The following is a 25,000-nucleotide window of genomic DNA, read 5'->3' as shown; positions in this document are numbered from 1 at the left end:
TCTGCGTCAAAATATCATTCACATTTACTCCCCACCCACTCCCCCTCATGCATCACAGCATCATTCATACACAACCATTCTCCACTCGCCCCTGTATCCTGCCTTCTCCCTTCCTTCCTCAACAGGCATTCCCCTCTTTCCCAATGCTCCTTTTACACCATCCATCCATCTCATCCTTGCTCTTACCCTTATGTTTACTCCCTCCACCTCTGCCCTCCAGACCTCTTTTACTAATCTTTCTTCACTCATTCTCTCCATGTGTCCAAATCATTCCAATATTCTTTCAACATTATTTCCCAATTCCCTTTCTTTCAACTTCCTTCTTTTGCACACCTTCCCAAACTCCGTCACCAACTTCCTCAATCCCTCCTCTGATCCTGCCACAAGTGCAGTTTCGTCAGCAAACAACTGGCTTATCTCCCACCTTTCTCCATTTTTTTAGCCATTTCCAATCCCCACCTCATTACCCTTGCGTTTACCTCTCGCAACACCTCATCCATGTATGAATTGAACAGCCAAGGGGACATAACACATACTTTACCTCAAACTACAGACACTCTCCATTTCTAAATCTAACATAGGCTCTACCACTCTCGTAAAATCTCGTGACTGCTCTTAACAGCTTTCCTCCTATCCCATATATCTGCAATACCTCCCACAGTGCCTTCCTGTCTACCCTGTCATAAACCTGTTCCAAATCCATAAAGGCCCAAAAAACATCCATACCTTTTCCCAAAGCTTTCTCACATATCTGCCTTATCGCGAAAATCTGATCTACGCAACCCCTACCTGTCCTAAACCCACACTGTTTGTCATCAATTATTCCCTTTGTTCCTCTCGTAATCCTAATATAACACACACATACACACACACACACACACACACACACACACACACACACACACACACACACACACACACATACACACACACACACACACATATGCAATAAAAACACTAGGAGCGTGTGTTCACAAATGCGTAAGTAACCACTAGGAAAAGTGAAGATGTAATTATACGAAAGCGCTCTGCTTCGTTAGTTTACTTTTCCTAGTGGTTACTTACGCATATATATATATATATATATATATATATATTTATATATATATATATGTATATATATATATTTCAGCCTTATACTAATAGAATTTTGTAAGCAAGTGACTGTTATCAGAAAAATACACTATATTGTATAAGTTTGTTAACAGAAGTGGCTTGTTGAAAAATACACTATATTGTAATACATTTATTGTATTGTGGGTCATATTTTCATGTCCATTTTAATATATTGTTTTGCCGAAGGGTTTAATCAAAAGGCTTAACCCTGCTTGATTCAGTTAAAAAATGAATGCTGGTTGAAGAAGGGTTTAGGTGACGGAGAGGTTGATTTATAATCACTCTCGAAAGTGGGCAGCCACCATTGATCTCGTTTGAAAAAAAAAAAAAAAGGACACGGAACCTTTTTTCATTAGGCTTTGTCCAATACAGAGTTTAGGCTCGCCCTCGATTACCCTGCCCCTCCCCCCCCCAAAAAAAAAAGAAAAGAAAAAAAAAGAGGCAGAGTGCGCAAGGTTTTCGAGGAAGACAGATGGGTTGCGGGTTGTCTGCGAACAGGAACCAATTTTTGGAAATGAATACATATGTATGTTTATTTATTTATTAATTCATATACTTATTTCATTTTCTGTTTATATATTTATATAATTTATTTACTTATCTATTCATTTACTAATTTACCAATTTGTTCATCCAGTTATTTTTATCAACTAATTTGTTTATTACTTGATCATTTCTTTGTTTTCTTTATTTGTTTTATGAATCTATTTTTCGTTTGCTTAGTCACCTATTTATTTTACATAATTGTTTTTATAAATTATTTACTTATTTGCATTTTTATTAATAATTTTGTTTATTTTAGTTTTAATTTACTCGTATTCACGTTCATTCACTTATTTACGTAGCTGTATATTAATTTAATTGTTTGTAGTTAATACAATAGATACTGTCTAAAAATAGACCCATTTTTTCATAAAACAAAGGATTGCAAAGGTGGAGCATGCCAACAGGAGACCATTTGATCCATAACTAGGTCGGATGCGAAAAAAATAATATGATAAATAAAAAATATATAAATAATTATAAATATAAATGCATAGGTATAATTAAATAAACAACATGGTAAATAGTAAATAATACTGAATTGACATATAACTAATAATAAATGTGGATCAAGCAAATAATAGTAAGCAAACAGACAAATAATAACAAACAAGCAAATAAATAATATAAAAATGATTGTGGGAAATGAATATTAAAAGAATCGTGGTAAAGAGGTCTACCACTGATTTGCTCTTTGTTATGTAATTATCACGTGTACGACATAAATCGATCATAACTAATACCGCAGTCAAGTGATTTCGCTGTGGCGCAATGTTTTCAACCTCGAGGACCTTATCTATCCGGAGGGACGTAAGGCAAAGGTGACGTCACGGATTGAGTTGCAGCTTCTGTATCAGCGAGTCAAGGAAGGAGAGAGACACACAACGTATAATGTGATGTGGATTTTCGTGTATTTGATAAGATTTGTTTATTTTTCCAGTTCAAGGATTACTGTCGAGAATGATCCTGAGATAGGTTACCGGCAGCTGGTGAGAAGGAGGAGGAAGAGGAGGTGGAGGAGGAGAAGAGAAGCGATGGAGGGTGGTATATAAGTTGTTGTGTTGGTGGGAGAAACAGTTGGTGGTGGTGGAGAGGGTCGTGTGTGGCTGAATTAGTAACGTTCACGCGAGTCGTCGGGAACCTTTGATTAATCGCCAGTGTGGCGTGACCTACGGCCAGGTTCCTAACACATCCCATGTTCCCAATTTCTAGATTGCTTTTCCCCCATATTGTCCCTTTTTTGTGGGAATTAGGAACAATTTAGCATTTCTTGAAGTCTTTGATATAAGAAAAATCATCGCTCGGTATCGTTTGTGAGTGGTAATGTTTGCAAATGTATCGTTGTTAGACCGAAAGAGAAATTTACAATTCGAAACTTCACTTCTTATTGTCTTTTTTTTGTGGGAATTGGGAACAATTTAGCATTCCTTGAAGTCTTTGATATAAGAAAAACCATCGCTCAGTATCGTTTGTGAGCGGTAATGTTTGCAAATGTACCGTGAAATTGTTAGATCGAAAGAGAGATTTACAATTCGAAGCTTCACTACAAGGAAGAGAAAGAGTCCGACTACTTGTGGCTTCTGTGCCAAGTTTGCATTGACTATTGATTGATGATTGTGCGAATCATTGAATGAACCGGCGTGCAAAGTGAGAAATGCAACGCGACGAGTAAACAGGATGTCGTTGTCATGCACCGATTTTTCTTTTTCGAAATTGACGATCATTGAAGAGAAATAATAGATGTCCTTTGTTATGATGTCAAATATAATCTATTCGGTTAACCTTACTAGTTCAATTTGTCATACGTGTTCTTGAATTGTATACAGGTATTAGGATAGATATTTTGATATTCTTGGATGAAATAGTAATTTTCTAGAAAAACAAAAACAAAACAGTATTTTAATCGTAGTGAGAACCAAGACATATTTAATCGATAAAAATAATTGCTTCCGTAGTCTAGTCTAAGTATGCCCAAGACTAAAGGCAACACGAAGATGTCACAGGAGGCGCGGGACTCCACGAGTTCAGAGTCGAGTCCTGTAGTCGATTCCCACACTCGTCCTCGGAGCCAGCTCGTCGAGAGGTCTCGAAGTCGAATGTCGATTGGGAACATTGTTCGTCCTCGAACTTCGGCATCCGTCCATCCGAGCGTTGATGGATGGGTCACCAGCGACAAGAAACTGAGCGTGATCGACTACCTCCTCCTCAGAAAATCCGAGGAGGACGCGGCCTCGAACCGTTGGTCCATCTTTGAGGACGGTAAACCCGAGGACATCGAAGGGGACGAGGAAGTGCGGACAGGAAGATTTCGTGTAAAACGGTCAACATCGAGGGAATCCGTTGACAGTGAGGCCTCAGTCTTACCTGCGACAGGCTTCAGGGACACCCGTAGTGGAAGGCGACCCGGCTCTGGGAGGAACCACTCTCAGGCTTCGGTCTGGACCACTGAGGAGAGCGGGGATCCCTCCCGAAGTGCGTCTCTGGTCTTGGATTCTCTGACTACCGAAGGATCACCTCAGAATCCTCCTCCGACAATCCTCCTAGACTCTGTCGAAGTCCATCCAAGTCTTCCAACCCATCGTTCTCATGGAACTCCTCCAGATGCAGCTAAAGATCGGCCAACCGCACCTAACCAGCCTTTGGGCACTAGCCAGCCATCGCTTCTGAGGCAGGGCGAGAGATCTTCATTACCAGCGAGACCTGCGAGGTTGCTCCCCACGAGGTCAAGCCCAGCGATGAGCAGCGCGGGGTTCCTCTGCGTACCGAGCAGGAGTCCAAGAAGATCGTCAAGTCTCATTCTTGATGGGTCCATGATCGCCGGGTCGGAAACGTCCGGCACGTCCTCGGCCCCGGCTCTTCCTTCCCCGGAACGTTATTCCAGACCGACATCCAGGACGGCCAGCCCTAAGCTTCTGAAGGCTGTGTCTTTGCCAAATGTGTTACGCAATCAAGTGAACACAGACCGGCCTTTCCACAAGGCCTTCGATGCAATCGGACGCGCATTGCTCGGTAGCATGAGGCAAACGGTAAGTTTTTGACTAGATTGAACTCCATTTTGATACTCCAGATGGACGTTACAACCTCGTCCTGATAGTGTCTAGGGACTTGGTATTATTTGTGTTTGACTTTCTTGTTTCAGTGGTTGTTAGTAACATTGCGGCAAAACACTTAGATCATTTGCCATGAAAGTTTTAGTAAGGGTAGGAGGTTTTATGTGGCTCTGTTAGAATTTTGGAAGTATTTGGGTCAAGGTCATGGTGAAGGTCACCGGCAATATGAAAATTAATTTTTGGCTTTAAAAAAATCAGATGTACTTCAAATTGAGAATATTATGTTTATTCAATTCTTAGTTATACCTCTTTACCCAGTAGTGAATAATGCATAATCTAAACTTGACTGACTAAAAGTCAGGCAAAATGCCACTAACATTTAGTGACTTTGACTGTAAAATGGTTGCAGATTGATGTTTGTTGGTAACCTTCCTAGACCTAGAAAGGTTAGATTCAAGGTCAAGAGGGTTATAGTTAAAAAATGTGGCCTTTGTTTTAGTGGAGCTTGTCAGTATCATGCTATACTGAAATGACCTGCTGACGTGTGAGATTTGCAGTGCCTGGCACTGCTTGTTCTGTAAGCAAGGCTCTTGTTCTCGTGTTTTATCGATTTATATAGACAAGTTGACAGGCATGGATTAAATGAGAGACGCAGAGCTAGGTGAAATGGAAATTGAAAGAAATGTCAAAGGTAAAGTGACGGATGTTTAAAGGGTGTGTGTCACTTTGGAAAACGCAGAATTTTGATTTATTTATTTATTTATTGTCACAGTTCTTTCGAGAAATTTGTTCAAACGTTTTCTGGTACTTCATTCACAAAGAGAGAGAGAGAGAGAGAGAGAGAGAGAGAGAGAGAGAGAGAGAGAGAGCCTTGTTGTGATAGCAAAAGCTGCTTTATATGAGGGATTTGTGCGCCGTTTTAGACATGAAGGAGATCTTGACCGTTGCGTAAGGGAGGTAGTGCCGAACGTATATGTATGTTCAGTTGAGAAAACAACTCCGTCGACAGTTTCTGGAATGGTGCTGTCTGGGTGTCTGGTAACATGGTAAACATACAAAACTGTATTATCGAAATTCCTCGTGGATCAACAAAGATCAATCCTCTTGTTTGTTTCTATAGCCAACTTAAAGAGACAGTCACTTGCGGACACCTTATCAATTATATGTGAATTAAAAGACCTTTTGATACTTGTACAAGATAGTAAAATGTCTCTTATTGTAGATTATGTAGTTGTGTACTCGGGTGACACAGATAAGCGCCCAACCTGTGCTCGAAAGATAACCTCTGTAGATAAGGATCCCTGTAAACTTGGGAGTATTTATAATGTTTACATAACAAATATTAACACGAATATATACTTGATACAGAGGTAAGCCGATGCGAAGCCTGGATTCACCAAACATTTATGGTCGTAAAAGTGGTAGTGGCGGGCTAATTTTGCCACTGTTTCTCATGCGTGTTGGACAAGGCGACTAAATGGGACGGAGTGAGGGGACCAGGGAACCTCCGCTCTGTATTTCCCTCATAAAAAAATGTGTGAGAGGGTATGAAAGGAAAACTCCAAACAGAACTCTAGCAGTTGGGTCATTAAAAATGCGTGGTTGTAGTACGAATGAGTTCAAGGGAAGAGATTGGTGTTATGTTTGTGAGAAGGAGTATGGATGTGCTAGCGTTAAATGAAATTAAGTTGAAAGGAGGGGGTGAACTGGAGTGTGGGAGTGTGCTGGGGAAAATGTCAGAAGGCATAAGTGGCCGAGGAAGGGAATGAATAGCTCTTATGGTAAATGATGAGTTATGGAAATGCGTAGTGGAGTGGAGGGAAGTGTCTTAGAGGATAATGTGGCCAAGGTGAAATTGGGATGGGAGATGTGGGCTTGTGAGTGCATACGGTCCTTGTGATTTGCTTTAACGTCACACTCCCCCTATCGGGAGGCTAAGACGGTGCCCCTTACAAGGGACTTTGTGGCGTGGAATTAATTGAATCATGCCCTTGGTTCAACTCGCCCTGAGCAAGGTTCGAATCGTCATCATCTCGACCTCCGCCGCAAGTAACGACGCTCTAACCCGCTCGGCCAGAGACCATCCAGCGGTCCTTGTAGTGAGGAAAAAAGGAGAGGGAGGCCTTTTAGAATTATTTGAATGAGGATATAGATGTTTTTGGGAGGAATGTAAATGTAGAGATAAAGATACGAGCCAGTAGATGGAGTAGTAGGGAGGTTCGGAATTGTCGTACAAGAACTATAGTGGAGAGCGGATATTAGAGATGTGTTTAGTGAGGTAAATGTGTGTAAGAGCAAAGTGGTGAGGCGTACAAGGCGAGAGGATGGTAGTGAGTTGGAGATAAGTCCTAGGGGCAGAATCTGGAGGAAGTGGGGAGTGCTTAGGGTTATAGGAAATGGAGGAATAGGAGTTGAAGTAAACTGTCAAGTGAGGGAAGATATTCAATATGTTTGGGAAATTAAAAATATCTAAATGCCGCCATGTTATTTTACAAAGGATTACAAAGGAGCATGCCGCCAGGAGACCTTTTGGTCCATAACTAAGTCGGATGCAAACGAAAAATCATAATAATAAATAAACAAATAAAAGTTATAATGATATAAATGATAATAACACAAGACGAAAATGTAGTGGTCGAAATATACAGTTCGCCTGTTTTGCTTTGTTTCTCCGACAGTGGGTAATTAAAACAAATAATAATAGATTAAACATCCAAATAGACATCAAAAGGGCAGGACGTGAGTCTTTGTCAGGTTCATGGTAAGAGAGATTTGCCGATGACATTCATAAGTTGGATCTTTGATTGGACATTGTGATCGATTGACTCCGCCCCCTTTTCAGTTTTGAAGCCGCTGATTGGCTGGTTGCTAACCCTTTCTTGTGACGTCATTACTCATGTTGATTTTTTTGGTCTGAAAAATTGTCGATGTTAATTGGTCGTCTGGAGATCGTTAATGCTGCAAGATATGAATAAAATCGCCTGGCGACATCCATGATAGATAATCTAGGAAATATGACGTAGGTTTTCTTCTAGCTTAGTTTCTAGTCTTTAGGTGTTCATTGGTGAGAGTCCTTGAATAAAATCACCTGACGAAATGTCTAATATTTTGTTTTATCTCCTTATTTCAATTTTGACCTCTCGTTGGAATACGGTAAATTGACAAAATGAATTAAAAATATAGTCATTCAGATTTTTGTTTATTAATTCATTTGGTAGTGTATTTATTACTTATTTGTGTATATGTGGTTATTTAATTTATTTACTTGTTTATTTGAATATCATTTGTTAATTCATCTATTTATATTTTATTTATTGATTTATTGACTTATTTATCTGTATGTTATTTCATTGTTATTACTTTACTCTTGTTTTTGGTTAAGCTATATCAAGACCTCTGCTTGGACTCAAAGGTCCGTCTGCTTCCTGCTCTGTAATTAGCCCAAATAGTTTTTTGCAGCAGAACCAGCGGTCTCCTATCGATCGATACTCCGCATTAGCGCGATCTGAATGAAAGCGTCTGGTATTGCTCTTCATAATTGTGCTGTAAATGTTACAAGGGGGCGGAGGCATTTAGTGGTACCCCTACGGACCAGAGACCCGTACTATTTTTCACTAGCGCAATCTGAATGAAAGCGTCTGGTATTGCAACTTCATAATTGTGTGCTGTAAATGTTACAAGGGGGCGGAGGCGTTTAGTGGTACCCCTACGGACCAGAGACCCGTACTATTTTTCACTAGCGCGATCTGAATGAAAGCGTCTGGTATTGCAACTTCATAATTGTGTGCAGTAAATGTTACAAGAGAGAGAAGACGTTTAGTAGTACCTCTACGGACCAGAGACTCGTACTTTTTTTAAAGTTCGGAGGCAAATTTCTTTTCATATTGGAACTATGAACCAACAACTCTTCTGTTCTTAGGATTCTGTTTTTGGGGGAGAAGAACACCGTCGACGTGTACTCTCATGCGTGTCGTGAAAAGGTCAACTTAAGGGGGCTGTTCTGCAAGGGGGGGTGGAGAACTGTGGGTGTGTGCAATTCACCATGGTCTTGGATCACGTGTTGGACTCGTGATCGACAGCTTTTACCCTCCCGGTAGAGAGCTCAGAGCTCATATATGACCGATCTATGAGTAATACTGTGACCTTACACGCACACATATACCCAACTCTCTGCCCACGAGAGGTGGGGTAACAACCCGCAGCGCAGCGATGCTGAAATTATTTCAGCCTTAGGCGGGATTCGAACCCGGACCGCCGTAGTGGCGGGCGGGAACTCTGACCACTGCCCCATCGAGTCGTGTGTGTGTGTGTGTGTGAGTGTGTGATTCACCATGGTCTTGGATCACGTGTTGGACTCACGATCGACAGCTATTCCCCTCCCGGAAGAGAGCTCAGGGTTCGTATATGACAGATCTATGGGTAGTGCTGTGACCTTACATGCACACACACACACACAACTCCCCGCCCAAGAGAGTTGGAGTAACGACTCGAAGCGCAGCGATACTGAAATTATTTGAGCCCTGGGAGGGATTCGAACCCGGACCGCCGTAGTGTGTGTGTATATAGTTGCTTTTGCCTAGTTGCATTATACGGGGTAGGTGTGCTCATGGAGTCCCGTCAAACTTTGCCTTACATTTGTTTGTTTTTGGCTTGGATTTTTTCACATTTTTATGTTTTTATATATACTGTATGTACACACACACACATACACACACACACACACACACACACACACACACACACACACACACACACACACACACAGTATAAGACTTATTGACCCACTGTCGGAGAATGAGATAAGATGGACAGAAAATCTGTATATTTCGACCACTATCTGTGGTCCTCTTCAGCAGAATGATACATAGTGTGGAGTATGAGAGTATATATAGCTAAGAAGGGTACATTTGGGGACAGGGAAAAGGGGGGACTCGGGTTATATGTCCTTGATAAGGTCGTGGCGGACTTTGACTGATAGTGAGGTCAGACCCCTCTGCTTTTGAGATTGATTCCTTTGGTGCCATCAAAGTTATGCATTCTCGGGACCACTGACCGATAACAAGTATAAGTGGAGTAATAACATCATCATACTTCCGTACAATGGGTCAGTAAACGCCTGTTCCGGAACGCTACCAATCAGTATGATATTTAATTATCCAAACAGTATTTTTTAGGAAAGTAGTGAATGTACACCGAAGGATGAATGTTTACAAACTACCTTGTAAGGACTGTGAAGAAGTGTACTAGGGGCAAACAGGAAGTGAACTGACAACAAGAATTAAGGAACATAAGAACTCCATCAAATATTGTCAAGAAAATTCTCGGTGTTGATGGCTTAGAATTAAAGTGAATTATGGTTTATAAATATAAATCTGTTCACTGGGACCCATTCAGTGTTGTACATATATATATATATATATATATATATATATATATGTATATATATACTGAATATACCTACGTACATAATTTTAATGATGGAGATCATAGAGACGGGTGAAAGGACGAAATCCTATTCACTCCAACATTTTGTTGGAAAAGGAAAATCTTTATTTTCGGAAGAAACGTTGGAGTGACAAATGTTCGTGTTTATGTTCTCCAGGATCAGAATTATTTATTTGAAAACTTTTTCACTGTACACGCACAAACATTTGTGTATATACGTACTTGTATATATATATATATATATATATATATATATATATATATATATATATATATATATATATATATATATATATATATATATATATATATATATATATATATATATATATATATATCTGTACAACACTGAATGGGTTCCAGTGAACAGATTTACATTTGTCAACCACAATTCATTTTAATTCTAAGCCATCAACGTCGAGAAACTCGAGGAGGCATACGTGCAGTAATTGATACGTGGTACAGCTAAAGACTCGAACCTTCGCTATTATACATTTTATATATATATATATATATATATGTATATATATATATATATATAATATATATATATATATATATATATATATATACATATATATATATTCACATATGCCTACATATATAGAAACGTCTTCCGACGAAACGTGGTTTATTTTCCTTTTATTTTTAGCTGTCGTCAGTTGATTTTAATCATCTCTTTTGGCACCACCTCGTATGCCGTCTTGATGTACGCTCCTGCCCGACCAGACGTGCAGTCATTTCCATACTTTCTCAGTAACGAAGGAAAATAACTTTTAGGTTATTATTTCCGTGGAAATAACGGCGTGAGAACACGCAGGCATCGGGGACACTGTGTAAAGACAAATGCCGTGAGAGTATATCTGTAGGGACCAGAGCTCCTCACGACATTTCCGTTGCCATGACGACGGCGGTAATACATATGTTTTATTTTGGCCTACAATAATGCGCCGGGTTATACATAGAGAGGCTAGCTTGCGCATGCGTGTAGCGGCTGAACACACACACACACACACACACACACACACACACACACACACACACACACACACACACACACACACACACACACACACACACACACACACCTACCTACCTACCTACCTCGTGGCGCAGTTGATAGAGTTCCAGGCTGCCACTACGGCGGTCCGGCTTCGAATCCCGTCCAGAGCTGAAATAATTTCATTATCGCTGCACTGCGAGATGTTACTCCAACTCTCTTGGGCGGGGAGTTGGGTGTGTGTGTGCGTGTGAGGTCGCAGCAATAACCATAGATCGTTCCTTTATGAGCTCTGAGCTCTCTTCCGGGAGGGAAGTAGATGTCGATCACGAGTCCAACGTGTGATCCAAAGACCATGGTGAATACACACACACACACACACACACACACACACACACACACACACACACACACACACACACACACACACACACACACACACACACACACACACACACACACACATCCGGCTTGCTGATGTAGTGTTGGCGAGGTCGCCTGTTAGCTTAGCGCTCCGAGTTTGATCCCTGCCCGGGGCTGAAAAAAAGCTTGACAGCACTGCAGTCTGTTATCTCCTTGTGTTGGGATGTGTTTGTGAGTTTGTGTGTGTATGTGTGGGTGTATATGATTTTTTTTGTGTGTGTGTGTGTGTTTTTGTATGATCGTGTATGAGTCTGTGTGTGTGTATGTGTGATTTGTGAGTTTGTGTGTTTTTGTATGCTTGTGTGTGTTTGTGTGTGATCTTGTGTGTGTGTGTGAGTTTGTATGTGTATGTGATTTTGTGAGTATGTGTTTTTGTATGCTTGTGTGTGTGATTTTGTTTATCTGTGTGTATCTGTGTATGTGTGTGTGTGTACGTGTGCGCGTTGTATGTATACATGCGTGTGAGTGTGTGTGAGTGCTCTTGTGTGTTTACTTACAGTAATTGCCGTAATCGTGGGGCGCCGCCTGTGTCCCTTCATTGGTCAAATTTAGCTTCGATTTCGCTTCTGTTATTTTGCTACACTGTCTCTCTTGCCTTGTATTGTGCCACGTATCCACGTATGGAAAGATGTACTTCGGAATATATTTCAGTCAGCTTTCTTTAACCCCCCCCCCCATATCATTTTGATTTTTTCTTAAATTTTGATAATTGGAGGTCTTTTGTGGCAAGGATGTCCGCATTTTCCATTGCTGAAAATACTGTTACTGGAACACCTCTTCTTATTTTATTTTGTATTATATTCTATTTGATTTTATTTTTCAAATGTTGGCATATGTTGTCTGTTTGACCTTCCTTCATGTGTTTTGTCAGCTGGGCCTTTAGACCAACCCACAAAAAAAAAAAAAAAAAAAAAGTAGTCTAGCGTCGGTTTGAAGAAAATATGTAAAGAGCGCCAAAGGAGAATGTCCCATTAAAGGAAATTAAAACTTGTTGAATATAAAGTTGAAAGTACGAGATATAACATACAGCATACGAAATATGAAATATACAATATAGAATTATATCTAATTCAAAGGGTTTATTTAAATGTAAATATGACCTCAACGTTCCAATAAAATTTAACTTTATTTAGCTTAATGTATGTACTCTGAATACATATCATCTGAATGGAAAAGGTTTTGTGCAGATTGAATGACCTAGTCCACCCCATATGACCTCGTTCGCCAACTTAGAACTGACCCTGACGTGACTTCGTCTGGCCTTGCGTGATGTTACCCTCCCTAGGCCCACCTCCTCCTCCTCCTCCTCCTCCTCCTCCTCCTTCTCCTCCTCCTTCTCCTCCTTCCTCCCTCCCTTCCTCCTTCTCCTCCTTCCTCCCTCCCTTCCTCACCCTCCAAACCTCGCCCCTCCTCCTCTGTGTAATTATTTTTTTCCACCATCTTGTTGGTCTTCCTCTTCAACTTCCTTGCAGTTCTGTAGCCATGGCTTCTCATCCAATGTGCTTTCTCCTCACTTCTCATGACGTGCCAATACCTTCTCTGTCTTCTCTTCTCATGTGCGCCGTCTTTACTTCTGATGACGTGCCCGAACCACCTCGAGACTTGCTTCTTGTGGTTCTTTTGATCACTTTAGTTACTTGTCTACATCTTCTGATGTGTTCCCTCCTTACCCCAACCCACTCATCCATCTCAACATTCTCATCTCAACCACATTCATCTTCTCGAGTTATTTCCATGCCGCAGAAGCCAGGGTCTCTGGAACTGTTTCCTCATGTATTCCATGCTTATGATTTGCTGTTCATTTACGTCCTGGAAACTAAGTCAATACTAACTAAAACCATCAAACAACCACTAACTACCACCAGTTTTCCATTTGTGGCTCCTCTTGTGAAACTTGGTGGCTCCGTCCAGCGGGAACCACTGCCGTATATCGTCTCGGGAGATGCCACTGCCTTGTGATCTATTCCCTTCAATGGCATGAGTACTCTCCTACTGTGCGGTACACCTGAACGCACGCTGCTTCTTGTTCCATCCTAACCTGAGCTCAATAATTGACATCTTTATTCACATTTCCCCACCTTCGTATAAAAGATGCTACTAAGGTACATCAACTTCTCCATGTTTTTCTCGTTATTTTGTATTTTAATTTTATTTTCCTTTTTCTATCATGTTTGGTCTCGTGGTTTGTATGTCTTCGTCTTGTCTGTTTGTCATTTCTTCTGTTTCTGGCCTTCTTGTCTTCATCACTCGTTTTTCCAGGACATCTTTCCTGCTTTCTAGCTTTCTAGTACAATGTCTTCAGCATCGAGTAGACATCACGTGGGGCTCCACAATGTCTCGCTTAGCCATGATGATAGTGCATTCAAGTGGGTAAGATAAAACTAGATAAAACTAGGTACCAATCCCTGGTGCAGGTCCCCTGTGACCTTGAAACAATTCACCAGGGTGCCTCTTGGACTTGTGTGTCTGTATCCCGATATATTTCCTGAATGATCTTCATATATATTTCCTAGTACCGCCCTTCCTCTCGCACGTTTCCAAATTTCTTTTCTCGGTAGACTGTCATAGGCTTTTTACAAGTCTTTGGAAACCTTTTCCGTCAGTGACGAAGAAGGCAGAATGTTTTATCTGTTTTGTCTGTCCATCTTCTTCATCTAACCAACTGTTGTCTTCTAATGTTCACGTTTGCCGCAGCCTATGATTATTTAAAAGCTTTTTCGTGTTGTGAGCAATTAGTTTAATTCCACCTGTATATTCGTGTCTTGAGCATAATCTTGCTCCTTGTACATAAGGACATAAGAGTGGAGTAGAATGTAAGAGACCATAAGGCCTACACTAGGCAGTTCCATGTCCATTACCACCCGTCATCCCTGTCCATAAAGTTATTAAAAAATTCTCTTAAAGCGACCAGTTGTTCTATGGCTACTAATTCTATATTGTTATGTGTGTGCGATCTTTCTATTTGTCTGGTACAAGTTCCCCACATAATCTCGGTCATAAGTTTCCACTTTGTGTCTACTTTTTCTTTCTGTCCCCTCCCCCCCCCAAAAAAAAAAAAAAAAAAATTATAGGTAGCCGTTTTCTTCTCTGCTCCCCATATTTTCTTACTTGAGCTCCTAGTTTGGTAGTCCATTTTCCTTTTATCAGATTCTCGTTTTCTTTGGGAGTTTTCCGTCCACCGCGGCACACTTGTAGAAAATTTTTATCATTCAAGTGCAGATAGATTTCGTTTCAGCCACATCCGTAGCCAGAGGGGGGGGAATAGGAAATCTACTCTCACAATATCTTGATGACGTAGAGCCTCAACCTTCTGTGATTGGTCACTGAATTCTCGTAGCCAATCACGACGACTTCGGGGTCTTGCGTCATCAAAAGGGGGCGGAGTTTTGACCGATGATGTCAATCCGAAGATGCTGAGACTGGTTATCGATTAAACCCTTGGGCTAGTGTGTCGCGCACTGCTACGAAATGACTATGATATGCGTCTTCGTGAGACCTTGTCAACGTCCATTTGCAAAATAGCCTTTGTAGAAATTTTCTTTTGATTAATCATCGTTGGCACTGGCTGTCGTGTTTTTAGTCCGCGGTTTTATGGAGGGACGGAGGGGAAATGTATTTCATCTTTCCCACGTTGTTAAACAATAAAATTGATAAAAAACTATTATCTTCTGTATAGGGTAAGTGCTACTGAAAGTGATACATAAGTTTCAAAATGGCATGGAAAGAGAGAGAGAGAGAGAGAGAGAGGTCTTAATTCTGTAGACTCCAAAGGATTCCCCTCAGCTGAACAAAATAGCCTGGTTACACACAGAACAAGGATACAAGTCTTGTAAGATACGCAACAAAAAAATGATAATGCCGCCTCTGTTGAATACAGACTCTTGTAGTTTACCAGAATGAATTATATAAAGTACATACATATACCAAAGGCTTTTTTCCCCCTTATAAGAGAGGTAGCCAAAAAAACAAAGGCATAGAAACCACCACCACACCCATTCCATCCCCCTACATACTCCACTCCCCTCCACCCTCTTCCCTCCCTCTTATCTTGGCACCTCCTGGATGGCGGGTCATCCCTGCATCTTGTCCACTGCCTTAGGTCAGAAGCAGTGTCGCAAGACACAGCACCTCCACAGCAAAGCCGCTTCATTAAATCGGCTGAGTTAAATCCCAATGGCGATACCTTGGCCCTCTAACACATACCAGCTCTTTCTTCAGGTGATTAAAATCGCTTGGCGGCAACCAGGATATAGAATGAAGTATCGAGGCCACAGAATTACCTCTTAAATTGGTGATGGAAAAAGGTTATGATATCATTCGTTTAATTCAAATTTTTGGGTACACTATTGTACTTCATCTTCAGTAATTATGGATTCATAGTTTTTTATCTTCTCTATTTATCTATGTATGGTTTTATTTGTTTATTTATGTTTATTCTTGTATTCATTCATTTGTTTATGTATATGTCAATTAATGAGTTTATTTATATATTTACCTATTCTACCCATTTACCTATATATTTAAAATTGCCTATGTTACCCATTTACCTATATATATTACATTTTTAACCATTTACATATATATTTGTGTATTTTCTATTTTATTTATTTATTTTTATCTATTCGTTTCTATACCACAATATACACCCAAAATTGATCCAAAATATATTCAAACCATGCAAATTGTTAAACATTACGTACATACGTTTTTACATACAATCCTATTGTAATTTAAGCAAACTTAGACATATTAATGCATTAAGAACAACATATAGATTTGTACGTTTTCATATATCACAAAATAGTATTTTGTCATTAATCATCAAAGTAATTAATTTGTTCTTAAATTGTGACCGAGGGAACAAGTCTTAGGATTGAATAGTACTTTATAGAATTCTATAGCACCTCTACATGCTTTTTTGTATTATCCTCGGCAATTGTAATTGTTATTTCGAACTATGTGTTCTTTTCATTATCTATACTTCATTGCCAAATAAACTTATTATTATTTATTATTATTACAATTAATACAAGTTCAGAAAGTCTATGTAATTTGCAAACATTGATTACAAAAGTCATACCTCACTAAGTTCTCTTATGTAGGTTGTGTGTAGTGTCAGGGGTGACTTTAACAAAACTAGCCCCCTCATATATGCAAAAAAAAAAAAAAATACAATTTGATTAGTAGAAAGAATAGAAAAAATTGCATAAAAATTCTTGACTACATCAGAAAAGTATACGAAAATGAACAAAAAGGAGATATTTGATGAAAATTGTACATGAAATGGTTTAGTAAGAAAGTAAAGGCGCATGTATACACACACACACACACACACACACACACACACACACACACACACACACACACACACACACACACACACAAAACATGCACGAATAGAATCATTAAAGTCCAGCCGGTATACCAGCGCTTCTATATATTTCGATATAATCACCTGTCAGCTGTGAATCTATAACGAGGGATGAATGTAGAATAACAAAATTCGCAGATAAACGAATAAATTTGTGAATTGAGTATAATCAAGGCTAAGGATACTGAAATATGAAAACAAATAAAAGATATATGAATGGATAAATCAATTCGGGAGTTGACTTGTCAATAGACGTGGCAGGGATGCATGATTTGTGTTGCATGACTGAGCTTCGGGAACAGGCAGGTCATGCAGAGACCCAAGAAAACGGAGCGACATCTGGAGGAAGAGGAGGAAAATGGAGATGTGGGAGGAGGAAGAGGAAGAGGGTAGGAGACATATACAAAAAGAAACGAAAATGGGAAGATGATAATATAAGAAAAATGGAGAAAGACTTCGAAAAGGTGAAATAGACAATAGAGATGTGATTGAAAAGAGGAAGAATGAAAGATACAGAGATGGGAAATGTAAATAAATGAAGAAAATTGATTGGACTACAGCCGTGTTCAGGGGTAGTTCCCGAATCAGTGCACATGTACGTACGTACATGTGTGTGGTTATGTGTGTTTATATGCGCGTTCGCGAGCGTGTGTACTCGTAGTATTGACGTCACTTGAAGGGAGTGGGAGGTGGCAGGGCGGGGTGGGGACGGGGGGCGTGGTTCTTGTTTAAAGGGAGGAGGAGGTGGAGGAGGAAGAAGAGGAGGAGGAGGAGGGAGGAAGGGACGACACGTGTCTACCACAAACACGTACTTCCTGTTTACTTTTATTTTTTCATTATTCTTTTATTTACGTTTTATTCTTTTTGTTCTTTTTTTTTATTTTTTAACGTCACCAATGACTGGACTGGTTGTGGCGAGACTTCAAGGTTAACCAAAGTACTCTATCATCGTCATCATCAGTCTCGTTCTGGTCTATGTACAGCCGATTCTCCCTCTTTAACTCTCTTTTCTCTTTTTTCTGTCATTTAAATATATATATATATATATATATATATTTATATATATATATATATGCACTAAAAACCCACTATTGTTTGGATTTAAGAAAGAAGGAAATAACGAATTTCCGTATATTTCGATCACTTGCTGTGATCCTCTTCAAGCGGAATACATAGACAAGAGAACATACATATCTTATATACAGATGTATTCCGCTTGAAGAGGATCACAGCAAGTGATCGAAATATACGGAAATTCGTTATTTCCTTCTTTTCTTAAATCCAAATAATAGTGGGTTTTTAGTGCAATTACTAATGTGTAACGACATTACTGGACAGTGATATATATATATATATATATATATATATATATATATATGTATATACATATTATATAAATAAAACTTTTGTGCAAAGTCCTTAAGCAAGTTCTGTTGAATGCTAGCACAAATCGCGTCATTGATTTTCAGAGAACATTTCTCTATCTCTGTATATATTTTTGTATTCAGAGTTCAAGGTTTGAGGGAAAATAGGAAAGACTGTAGAATGTAGATCTATTTATAGCAACAGCTGTTGAAACCATTAAATATGGTTTTCGTCACGGTAATACAATGTACAATAAAGATTCCTTAGGTATATAAAGCGAGGTAGATATGGAGGGTACAGGTAACTCGGATTGTTTGTTTCTTTGTCCCGTGTAGCCAAGTATTATGTTCCACGATGGAGATTTTTTTCCTATTTGATGAGAGAATATCCATATTGGGTTTATGTCACGTGGTGACGGGGAGACCTAAAGCGAAGATAACTGGATATTTAAAGCAGGCTTTTGTAGAGGTATTCCTACTGCCTCAGATATTAGCAAACGTCCGTAACTGTTGTCACAGTGAATTATTTCTATGTCGCTAATGAGGTCTTTTAAAGGCGGCTTCTTGTCGTGGGCATCGATGTAATGTTGATGGATGGCTCCATTGTTTCGATGGGCTTGCGGTCACCTCCTTAAGGTCGTCATCTCGTGGCTGACGTAGCTTACATCGAGAAGCTTGCATACCTCTTCTGAGCATGTAAATGAATAAAAAAAAACACACCTTTTTTCGATTCCTTATACATATATATATATATATATATATATATATATATATATATACATATATATATATACTGTATATATATCAACATGACAATTTTTTTTCTAAAACCTTATTGTAGTATACGATAACACCTTGTTATTGCGGGGGATAGTTATGGATTGCGCGGCGTTGGTCCAGTCGGTAGCTGCTTGGCTCAGTCCATGCCTGTTTCAACAGTTCTAACTCTAGCTTAGTCGAACTGCATATCTATGTTAAGAATGACCAGTCATAGGCCAGAGATCGAGGATGGTGGGAGGGGTGGGGGAAGGAGAGCACTAGGACATCGGTGAGTGTCCAAAACTCCCGTCTTTTGGCCCTGCAGAAATACTAACCACGTTGGACGGTGACCTGTTTGGAAGCTAGATGGTCCTGTACTCGTGAAGTGTTTGTCTGTCCTTTGTATGATATCATTTTTTTGTCCGTCTGGTTGTCCAACATGCTCTTGGTCTCTGGAAAGGGGGTAGAAGATTGGTTTTGTCGCCGATAATCGAACCATGCAGCAAGTAGTACTGGGTGATGTGGTCTCAGTAGAAGGGCATTTCATGCCTCGCCTGGTATTCATGAAAGTATTTAGTTACTGTACCCATTACTTATAATGTGAGGTTATTACTGTTATTATTATGTAAGGTTATTACCAATGTTTGCTATGTAAGAGACGCAAGACTGTCGTCAGTAATAACAAAGTTATTAATGTAGTTATTATCAGTTGTTTTGCTATACATGATTACATTTGGTTCTAATGCCAATAGTATTCGAGCGCCGTGTCTTCTTCAGCTTTCAAATCTTCTCTTTTACATTTTCCTCCTCTTTTTATCAAACAATTTCTTAGTCCCTACTTTTCTTATAATTTTTCTTCCAATTCTTCCTTTTTCCTCCTTATCGCTATATCTCTCCCCTTCCTTTCTTCCTGTTCCTCTCCTTCCTCTTTCCCTTCTCGCGATCTCCCCTTCCATCAGGGCTGTGATGTAGACTTAGTAAAAATGTAGTTAGGAACAACTTTGCTGAGTAGGTAGTTTGTTAATAAAACTTCAGAGGCGGTATTGGTAAACGCGTAATATATCTAAGTATCAAACAAATCTCGTACCGTATCTAAGTATACTTACCCATATACTCCTATTTGTCATTGTCCGCCCTAGTGCTAAAAACAAAATATTTTCTGTCGTTGATGGTCTTTTCCAATATGAATCGTCTCGTACCCGTCCTCCTCTTCCTCCTCCTCTTCTTCAACCTCCTCCTCCTCCCCTCTTCCTCCTCCTCTTCCTCCCTTTTCCCATCCTCCTCCACTTCCTCCTCCTCTATCTTCTCCTCTTATCTTCCTCCTCCTCCCCCTTTCCCATCCTCCTCCACTTCCTCCTCTTTCTCCTCCTCCTCTTATCTTCCCCCTCCTCCCCATTTCCTACCTTTTCCTTTTGTTTGATGATCTCCTGCTGTACTCTTGTTCATCGTCCACGCCTTTCGCCTTCCTGGAGTAGTTCCTCTTCCGTGTGACGCACCTTTACCTTCCTACGAAGTCAGTTCCTTTTCCGTTCCCGGTTTCCTTAACCCTCGGGGGGGGGGGACGGAGGACGCCACCGCCCTTCTGAGAACCGCGTATGTGCGTGCCACGAATACAAGCCGTACAGTCACCTTCAAAAGCTCTGTTGCTCCCAATATACTCGTATCTAAGCGAACCAACGTAACCTTCCTTCCGGGAGAGGCATTTGATAGAATGTTTTGCGCATTAGTTGTATGAAGATCTGAATGTTCGAAGTCTGTTTATGTAGGCATTTTTTTTTTTTTGGCGTCACAATTATTTTAAAATCACGTGACCTCGGAGGGGGCGGGGCTGCATGACGTCAATGAGAAAAAAGAAAAAAAGTGTTTGTGTGTTGTTTTTATTTTTATTACCAATAAAATGCAACAAATGCATAGAAAAAAAGGCGAAAGTTAAATTTGTATAATTAGATGCAGGAGCGTGGGGGAGGGAGGGGGGCAAAGCCTGTGGCTGGATAGGTAAACAAGCAAGTTCCCTCATGAGGAAGGAATATACAGACTCTCTTAGTTCTTTCTATTACCGAAAATGTTTTATTATTATTATTATTATTATTATTATTATTTATTTATTTTTTTCATAAAAATCAAAAAACTCTGGATATTTGTACACGATACGAAAGAGTATGTAATACCCCAACTGTGGTTAAAATATACGACCACCCTGAGGTCCAAAGGCTGCATCACTTCTAACTGGGGATAGAGGAAGGTCCTGCAGTGGACTGCTTCGGTCGAACAAGACATGGAACAGAGATTCTGATGGAAAAGTGGACTGGAATGGGAGAGAATGGAAGGGAAATTACCATACGAAGGCAAACTTAAGAGTCTTTTCTGGAAAGACGAAGAGTGCGGGGTGATCTAATAGAGGTATTCAAAAGGGTCAATGGCTTTAACAAAGGTGATGCAGGCAAGGTCATCATATTAAGACAGCAGGGCACGACTCGTAGAAATGCATTTGAATTTTATAAATTTAGGTTGAAGGAAATCGGGAAGAAATGGTTTACCAAGAGAGTGATTAACGAATGGAATAGACTTGGTAACCATGTAGTAGTGAGTTCTGAAACTTTTTTTTTTTTTTTTTTTTTTAAGAGAAAATTAAACATCATTTTGGATGGTGATGATAGGTGGTAATGGGCATGGAACTGTTTAGTGTAGGCCTTATGGTCCCCTGCAGTATCCCCCGTGCTTATGTTCTTATGTAGTGAGCTCTGAAACAATTGGTTGTCTTAAGAGAAGATTTAGATAACTTTATGGATGGTGAGGATAGGTGGTCATGGGCATGGATTTGCTAAGTGTAGGCCTTATGGTCTCCTGCAGTATCCCCCCCCATTCTTATGTGTCGAGTAGCTGCGGCCGAAGCCGCCACCTTTGTCCTATGATCCGCTTTACGGACTGTTGGAATGGGTAACAAGCACTGTTGGTGATCGGTAAGAAGTGTGGGATTCGAACCCACAACCAAGCGAGACCAGTACGTTTCCGATGACGCCACGATATGGGGGAAGGGGATGGAAGACCGATTTTTAAATTCAGACTGTTAGAATGTATATTTTTGTATAGACTACATTCCTGTATATTCTACAGTCTACATAACCTTTAGCACATGACACTTGAAGTGCCATAGATTTGTTTTACAATGAAGATAATTATTTTACCTTTTGAGCAAGACAAATGTGTGAATATGTGGGGTGTGGTTCTTATCAATCCAATATATGTTAAAAAGATTTTTTTCATCTGTACCCGATTTAAAATCCTTTTAGGGAATAGGACGATCACCTTAAGTCTAAACCGCACAAATACGTATATGTGTATGTTTAAGACAGATTGAACATTTTAAAAGCTCTGCCAAGGGATTCGAATTCTGACCTGTGCGTGCATAAGCATTTGGTAGCGTCTTGACTTCGTGGTTATGCACGCACAGGCCAGGGTTCGAATCCTTTGGCAGAGCTTTTTAAAATGTTTAGATACGTATATATATATATATATATATATATATATATATATATATATATATATATATATATATATATATATATATATATGTAATAAAACTGGGTCATACGTCTGGCCGTGCTGAGATAATGAGGTCACAATGGACCTGTCCTAATTTCCCCCTAGTGTTTCTTGTGCACACATAAATATAACGTCAGTTCCACCTTACTCTGTACCTTGAAAGTGTCTTGAATAGATGAAAACGTTCGGTCACCTTTCATTTTATTTTCCAAGTGGTTTTATTACACATTTTGTGAATCACGTGTTTTTGTGATTTATTCGCATATATATATATATATATATATATATATATATATATATATATATATATATATATATATATATATATATATATATATATATATATATATATATATATAATCAAGCCAGGTAAAGTCCCTGTGGTGAGATGGAAAGGCTGCGCTGTTCCCCCATAGGATAGATCGGTGACCATGCAGTGTGTCATATAGGCCTCTGTTCGACATAGTATGCAGATAACCTCAGGGGATAAGACGGTCCTAGGGTGAACCAGCGTTTCTGTGCCTAAAGGACGATAATTAATGCACCAAAGAAGTGGAATTTTAAAGGTGGTAAGAGAGAAATATTTGAATAAGTTGGGCCGTGGAATGGAGGGACAGTGGAAGATACAAACGATCTACAACCTTTTCTGAGTAAAGTTACTCCAGTTGTGTAAAAGAATGCTGCGTGGCTAAGGTCCGAAGGGGTGCCACCAGAGTCGTCCTTACTGGAATGCTGCATGCATAAAACGTGCATTCAGTCAGTCATTGCCTTATATGGTGGCTTTAGGTCTCGAATGCAGTGCAAGTTGCCCGCTTCCTGTGTGTGAACACTAGTTGGGGTTTGTGACTCAGCGACAACCGCCCACCGTGACCTTGGTGGGTTTCTGAGAGCTGGACGTTTGTCGTTGCTACTTCCTCTTTGTCTCATAAAAAAAATAATATTTTTTGTATTTTTTTAAAGACTTTTTATGTATGTATGTATATATATTTTTTCTTTCTTTTTTTCTTCTTTAGCCGAAGCCTTCCTGGTATGGCTTTGTGTGTTGATTGTTGTGGTCTTCTTCGGCTTTGTCGTCCTGTGCAGTTGCTCTTATTTTTCTTTTACTTTTTTCTCTCTTTTCTCTTCTTACTCTGCTTCCTCTTATTCCTCTTTTTCTTCATCCCCTTCTTCCTCCTCGTCAGTCTTTTCTTCCTCCTCCCCTCTTTCCTCGTCTTGTTCTTACTCCTTCTATTATCTTTCTTCCTCTTCTTCCTCCTCCTCCGTCTTTTCCTTCTCCTCATGTTCTTACTTCTACTCCTCTTCTTCCTCTTTTTCGTCTTTCTATTCTGCTTCCTCTTCCATTTCCTACGCTTTCTACTATTTTTCCTCCTCTTTTTCCAGCTCTTCTTTCTCATCTTTCTCTTCTTTTTTCTCCATCCTCTTCCATGTACTCTTCTTCCTCCTCCTATTAATCTTCCTCATTTCCCACCTCTTCTTTTTCATCTTCTTCCTCCTCCATTTCTTCTTCCTCTTTTTCCTTATTTCCTTTTCCTTTTCCTTTCCATCCTACACCCTGTCTCCCTCCTCCTCCTCCTCGTCTTCCTCTTCTTCTTCCTCTCCTTCTTCCTCTTCTTCCTCTTCCCCTTCGTCTTTGTTCCATTCGTTTCATCTTCGCTCATTGACTATTTTATTCGTCCGAAGAAAAAAAAAAGAAAATACTAATGGAGATGGAACTCGTCTTTCGTCCTATTTCTTTTTGTCGTAAATGTAACTTTTTTGTATTTCTTCTATTTTTTTCTCTCTCTCGTTTCCATTATCTTTATTTTTCTTTTCTTTTATTTGGTCACCTATTTTTGTTTTCTTTTTCTTTTTTGAATTAACTTTATAGTCTCCCCTTGGCTCATTATCGTCTTCATCATTGTTACAATTTTTCTTGTTCTTCTTATTGCTTGCGTTCATTTCTCATTATACTTCGTCCTTGTTGGTTTTTCTATCTAACGGCTCTATGATACTTGTCTTTTGATTTTCATCTCTTAATTCCAATAATCTATTTCGTTTTTGTATGATGATCATGCACTCGATGTATTTTCTTTTCTGTGTTTTCTAAGCTTTTGTTCTGTCGGTGCACTAATTATTTTTTTGTATCTTGATGACGTCATAACGTCTCCGCCAAAGTTCCGTTATTTTAAAAATTGTTCATCATTATTTTTAGTCCATAACACAGTTTTATCTCTCTTCCTTCGAATTATATTTTTAGTTTCTTTTGTTATTTACGTTGACGTATTTTTTTAATGTGAAGATTATAACGAAAACAATAACGAGGATGAAAAAGCAAATAGGCCACAGAAATTGTCGGTAACATTTTAGGCTTAATGATCTGGGCGGTTGCCAAGTTGTATTTTTCCAT

The 25,000-nt window shown here is 39.6% G+C and overlaps 1 protein-coding gene across 4 annotated transcripts in view; it reads left to right on the top strand.

Moving 5' to 3' along the window:
* The window catches only part of Arms (Ankyrin repeat-rich membrane spanning), a 661,393-nt gene that overhangs the window by 121,151 nt on the left and 515,242 nt on the right, over window positions 1–25,000 (top strand). Inside the window, exons 1-2 of one of the 4 annotated variants that reach the window (XM_076190417.1) lie at window positions 2,745–2,838; window positions 3,486–4,685. The exons of the other annotated variants lie outside the window; for them this stretch is intronic. Of the exons in view, the coding sequence (XP_076046532.1) occupies window positions 3,627–4,685 (1,059 nt within the window). The 5' untranslated portion in view covers window positions 2,745–2,838; window positions 3,486–3,626. Of the gene's footprint in view, window positions 1–2,744; window positions 2,839–3,485; window positions 4,686–25,000 lie in introns of those variants that run through there. 4 annotated transcript variants of the gene reach the window in all.

This window comes from Oratosquilla oratoria, chromosome 9 (genome assembly GCF_046742065.1).
Source record: "Oratosquilla oratoria isolate Oo_2021 chromosome 9, ASM4674206v1, whole genome shotgun sequence".
In the NCBI taxonomy this organism is placed as follows: domain Eukaryota; kingdom Metazoa; phylum Arthropoda; class Malacostraca; order Stomatopoda; family Squillidae; genus Oratosquilla; species Oratosquilla oratoria.
Note: the sequence above shows the minus strand (reverse complement) of the source record. Positions and strands in the feature narration are given on the sequence as shown.